The sequence below is a fragment of the Salvia miltiorrhiza genome, chromosome 7 (genome assembly GCF_028751815.1).
Source record: "Salvia miltiorrhiza cultivar Shanhuang (shh) chromosome 7, IMPLAD_Smil_shh, whole genome shotgun sequence".
NCBI classification, from domain to species: domain Eukaryota; kingdom Viridiplantae; phylum Streptophyta; class Magnoliopsida; order Lamiales; family Lamiaceae; genus Salvia; species Salvia miltiorrhiza.
The window spans coordinates 12,423,234-12,429,169 of record NC_080393.1 but is presented as its reverse complement, the minus strand read 5'-3'; the positions used below and the strand labels follow the sequence as shown (position 1 = coordinate 12,429,169).

The window sequence follows — 5,936 nt, the reverse complement described above, 5'->3', positions numbered from 1 at the left end:
TAATCCTTAATAAAAAGTCGGGTCGTTACAGAAAGAGTGCGGCGGGGCGGTGGAATAAGAGGGAGGGCCACGGGCCTAGATCTGCAAATCGTGGAGGAAGAAAGAGGGCGGCGGAAATCATGGAGAAAGAGGGAGGGCCGTGGGGCGGCGGAGTTAGAGGGAGGGCCACGGGCCTAGATCTGCAAATCGTGGAGGAAGAGGAAGGGCCGCGGGGCGGCGGAAAACGCAGAAGGAAGAGGGAGTGTGGCGGAAGGAAGAGGGAGTGCGGCGGGGCGGCGAAAAACGACGATGTTTTAAGCTTCTCTAAAACGCTGCGTATTACTCATCGGCGAACAATTACAAAAGCGTGTGCCGGGAAGCCACGTCAGTGCCACGTGTGTTTTTGAGTCGTCGGAGATTTAATGGTTGTTAAAATTGAACAACGGGTCAAAGTTGGTGTATTAAATTGAAATTTTGAAAGAACGTGTTAAAAATGGATTTTCGCTAAAGTTCGTGAATTTACAAACAATTAACCCTTATTATTATTATTATTATTATTATTATTATTATTATTATTATTATTATTATTATTATTATTATTATTATTATTATTATTATTATTGAAGAAACTGAAACAAATAAAGTTTTTAGATATGAAAAATATATTTTTCTTCCCTATATAAATAAAATGTACGGATATATTTTATAAAAAATAAAAATAAAATTTTAATTATTTTGATAGACATAAAATAAGATTTTGCTTTAAAGTAATCAGGTTTATAATTTACATACACTTGCATGTCTCAATTCAAACTCAATTTAAAATTGATTTTATTGAAAATTAAGAAGATATATATATATATATAAATTCATACAGTACAATATATTGCAACATATACATATAATATATACGCTTTTGAGAAATATAAAATTAATAACAAATATACATCTAATCACTAACATTCAATTAAAATCATTTATTGTATATAAATTATAATTATATATATCTATATTTATTATTGATTATATTTATTAAGATTCATGAATCTTTATATGAAATGTAATAGTTAATTAATTAATAAATGATGAAGATTATATATGGTAAATTATTGAAATGGAACAATTCTAAGCATGCCACAGAGGTTAAGGCTTAATCATTTTATAAAGAAGATTTATTATTAATTATATTTATTACGATTAATTTTTATCGAGATAAAATAAATAATAAAATTTATTAATTTAGATTATATGTAAGTTAATATTATGATATATATATATATACATTTATTATTAATTATATTTATTAAGATTAATGAATCTTTATATGGAATGTAATAGTTAATTAATTAATAAATGATGAAGATTATATATGGTAAATTATTGAAATGGAACAATTCTAAACATGCCACATAGGTTAAGACTTAATCCTTTTATAAAGAAGATGAGCATGCTTTGTATTCTTTTGAAGAAATATAATAAATGAGTCATTTTCTCAGATTTCTCTCTTAATATCTTGTTATGGTATCAGAGAGCATGTCATTGGCTACGTAACTATCTCAACTTTCACTCTGTTTTTACCTCTGTTCGTTGAAGATAAATGCAGTAGTAAAGAATAAAGTAGCTTATGTTGACGGATCATTGCCAAAACCCCATGAAAATGACAACTCTATTATACTTGGATGTGACTAGTGTAGCGACATCAACATGCATATATATATATATATGGTAGTCTCTTATGGTGTGTGAAATGCTAAGAAATTTGCACTCAAGCAATTCTGTTGTTCCACAAATTAGTTCAAATTTGATGAGACAAGCCAGATCTGGTCAGATTTGAAAAATCGCTGAATTAGTTGAAGCTCATTTGGATGTGGCATTTGCACACCAACTTCATGGTGTGTGAAATGCTAAGGAATTTGTTAATTTGGTTGGAGATAATGTAGGTGGCACCTACTTCACCTTCATTATGTATTATCTCAAAGTCTTTCTGCAGATCTATGTCAACGTAGGGATGTTTGTGGCTGAGATGAGCGGCGGCGACTCTTTCCAGCTGCTTGGTATGGCGGAGAGGGGAGTTGTTTGCTAGGGGCGCCTGTGGTGCGCATCCTTTTCTCGGCTTCTGGGGTGGTTCTGCTTTCTTGGTTGAGCATCCAGGAGATCGTGGCTGAGGAGAACTTCTTGTATTGCTTTGGGATGATACTAGAGTTTATATAGCGTTTGTGAGTGGGCCCGGAGTGCACCCCGGCCTTACAAGATTCCGGTGGAGACGTGGGGCATGTGCGTCCCTCCGACCGCCCTCATATGTGTGGTGTTGGGCTTGTCATCCCTCAAGGTTATGGGTTGCGGTTGCGTTGGGGCTGATTTTGCAGCCGCGTATCAAGCATAGTTGGAATTTCGTACACTTACTATTTATGTTGGAAATTCTATAGCTCCAACAATGAATTGCCAAATTCATGTTACCAAATTTATTAAGTTGTTAGGATAACCTAAATTGCTTTCATAATGGGATTGAAAATTTCAACATCGAAGCTTTTGTATTCCGATACTTAAACTAAATGCTAACAAAGCCTAATCCACCTTAAACTTTTCCATAGTTCAATCTGAACAAACCAACATAACACAAATATGAATTATGATGGCATGCATGCTTCATCCTCTTTTACACAATGCATAACACACCAAATCAAAGATTCTAAAACAAACGTGAAAAAAGAACATTCTAATACCGGTTTAAAAGACTTAATATCATCGAGTTCTACAAGATCAAGTAATGGACTGTAAGACACAAGGCCAACCAAAAGCTAGCACCCAAAATCCACCAATGCAAAGTGTCTCAAGAAAACATCTATATCAACAAAAAGTGTAGAGAATGACAATAAGTTGGGAGCTTAGAGTTTAATGTCTAACCACTTGTTGTAATAGACACAAGTCGTCGGGGAGATGACCCCGCCGGGTGTGCACAAAGCAATCCTGGGACACATACCACAAGGAATCGAGGCGAATGCACCTATGATGGAAGTCTCTGCAGCCCCTCCTGCTGCTGCACTTGGGAGCTTGTAACACGTTTCTCCAATAGGAATCCCAGAAAAATCTCCCAAACCATTGCTTTTCACCTCCACTAATTTATTGTCCAGCACCATCGAAGTCAGCAACTCAGCCAGCTGCGGCATAGGGATGTCAACTTTCGCCACTCTCCTCTCCTGCACGATCTTGTGGAGCCCCTCCAGAGTAGCAACCTTGCTCTTTTTCACGAGCAAACAGCAAATGTCTTTAAGACTATCAACAAATTGGGTGTCGATCTTCCCCTCTGAATACCAGACGCCTCCACTAACCACGTCAGAGGGCGTGAAGTCGGCTCCCATGTAGATTTTCCTTGCTGCACCCCCTCGATGAATGCCTTTCACCTCTTTAATAAGGGCTTTAGCCTCCAGAGTCTTGATTGCTTTATTGACGACGGGGTTAGGGATCTTAGTCTGATACTTGATCTCTGTCGCATGAATGCCGGAACCCTCTTTGCTGAGGATCAAATCAAGGATCTTCTGCTCATCACTTGATAGAGGTGGTGCACCTGCTGCACCTCTCTTCCGCTTGCCGGATGCACCAACCGCCCGACTCATGCCTGTCAAAATTGATCATTACGCAATTTCCCCCAAATTTATAAAGCCCCTTCTTCACCTTCAAATTAACACCAAATGCAGGATAATTCATATATTTATCAACTTCTATAATTTCACCAACTCAAAATAACCAAATTTTCAGTTAAAAAGTTCTTACGCATATGATAATTCCACCGCAATTAGTGAAGATTGCCATAATATTTATAACATCATATTCAGGGTATGAACAATAACAGGTGGATACCTTCGAGATGAAAACAAATTTATTACCAAAAAAGAAAAAGGTAGTGAAAACAAAACAGAAGATAAAATAGTTCATATTTGATTTTGTGTGCAAATTATGAACCACACATTGATACCTCACCTTTTAAACTACCTCCAAGACTGGAGAAAACCGGAGAGTGGCAACAGCTGCAGGCAGAGTTCGGCCGCTGCTACTTCAAGGTATCTCAATTAGCCACTAGCTTTGCTCGCCTTATAATATTAGGGCTCCACTGTATAAAATGGAGTTCTGGAGCAGTTAATTTTGGGGATCAGTTTATAAATTCCCTTTTCGAACAGTTAATTTTTGGCACCCAAAATAAGCTTTTTAGTTTATTTTTCCAAAAATCGAAAAAAGAAAGAAAAAACTAGAAGAAATATAAGCGTTTCATTGTTCAATTTTTTTCACTTTCCAAACACCAAATGTATAGAAAGAGCGGCATCTTTTCACCGGAAAAGGAGAGTGTTTCAATTTTGAGTAAACAGCAAAGTTGTGAACCGATGAGAACGAGAAATATTAAATTGGTTTAAATTAGAAGATCAGATTAAATATCCTCAAGCAAAGTCAATGTAGAAAAACTTTTCTAAACTTTACTATTCATACTTACAGGCCTGAACATGGATGTCTCTGTCGTCGAAGGAAGAATCGTGGGTGGCGGCCGGCGTCTGTATATGATCTCTTTTTGAGAGGGATGTGTTATTTTTTTGGATTAATATGCAAAAACACCCTTACATTACCACTCCAACTACACTTAAGCACCTAACTTAACGTTGATAGCAACTAACACCCCAAAATTCATTAAGTACTACAATTAAACCCATTTCTTTCACAAAATTAATTTTTTTTAAGGGTTAATAGCCGCTAAATCCATGAGAAATTTTCATTTTCTGGTTTATATCATGACCCCTAATTTTGGCGGCTAAATACACCAATTTTTAATTGGTTCTGATTTTTCCCTCGATTTAGGAATCCGGCGAAATCGAAACTGACGTGGACGCCGGAATGCCAACGTGGCAGCCGGAATAACCACGTCACACACACACACACTCCCCACTCTCTCTCTCACACACCCCACTTTCTCTCTCTCTTACACGTCACCACTCTCTCACAGCTTCACAACTCTCTCTCATCTCTCGGCTCCGCCGCCCTCCCCCTTGACCGCCACCACAGCTCCGGCCGGTAGCTTCGCCGGCCCAGAGCCTCCGCCTCTGCTCTCTCTCGCTCATCTCCTCCGCCTCAAACAGATCGAGCTTGAGCTTCCGCCTCTGCTTCTCTCTCTCGCTTATCTCCTCTGCACCTCCGACTCCGCCTCTCTCCCCCCCTACGCCGCCCTCCACAACCTCCAAATTCATTCCACAACACCAAATTCACAATTCTCTCAAACGGCGACGTCGAACCAGAATGGGAGGGGGGTCGAGCCCTGTTGTGAACAAGAATTCAGAGAGAGATAAGCTCTGGTGCAGGGCGTCGAATTCTCCGGAAGAGCGGCATTTCCCGTCGAACTGATGGGGGAAATTAGGGCTCACCCTTTTGCCTCGATTGTGGAAGAGTGAGGTGCAGAGACGAGGAGGTGAGATGGGCTGAAGCACCGGCCGTTTGCCATTCTTCAGGTTGCAGCGGCGGGATTTCGTAGGGAGAGGGGTGGCCGGGAAAGAGAGAGGAGGGGGCAGCGCTGTGCTTGGCGGCATGGACCAGTCGCCGGAGGAAGGGCGTTGGTCTAGTCGGCGACGGAGACGGTCGAAAAACGGTGGTCGCGCCGGGGTGGAGAAGGAGGAGGGTTTGCGCAGGGGGTGGGGGAAGGGGAGGGGGTGACGTGGCTAGATTAGGGGATATAATTAATAATTTTATTCTTAATTAAATATAAACTAATTTTAATTAATAATGAAACGACGTCGTTTTGTCTAAGTACTTGCCACGTCAGTTTCGATTTCGCCGGAGTCCTTCGCCGTGGGAAAAATCAGAACCAATTAAAAATTGGTGTATTTAGCCGCCAAAATTAGGGGTCATGATATAAACCAGAAAATGAAAATTTCTCATGGATTTACCGGCTATTACCCCTTTTTTTAATCTATATAATCTAT

At 39.6% G+C, this 5,936-nt stretch overlaps 1 protein-coding gene across 1 annotated transcript; it reads right to left on the bottom strand.

Annotated features, from left to right (window-relative positions):
• Nucleotides 1-2,680: 2,680 nt before the first annotated feature.
• LOC130992664 (uncharacterized) lies at nt 2,681-4,484 on the bottom strand. The gene is made up of 2 exons (XM_057917402.1): nt 4,463-4,484; nt 2,681-3,595 (listed from the first exon to the last, which is right to left on the bottom strand). The coding sequence occupies exon 2, from the start codon at nt 3,591-3,593 to the stop codon at nt 2,865-2,867; it is 729 nt and encodes a 242-aa protein (XP_057773385.1). The 5' UTR covers nt 3,594-3,595; nt 4,463-4,484; the 3' UTR covers nt 2,681-2,864.
• Between the last annotated feature and the right edge of the window lie 1,452 nt (nt 4,485-5,936).

Bases quoted from the DNA above. Each gene is read 5' to 3' on its own strand.
- LOC130992664 (XM_057917402.1), bottom strand. From the start codon at position 3,593: ATGAGTCGGGCGGTTGGTGCATCCGGCAAGCGGAAGAGAGGTGCAGCA.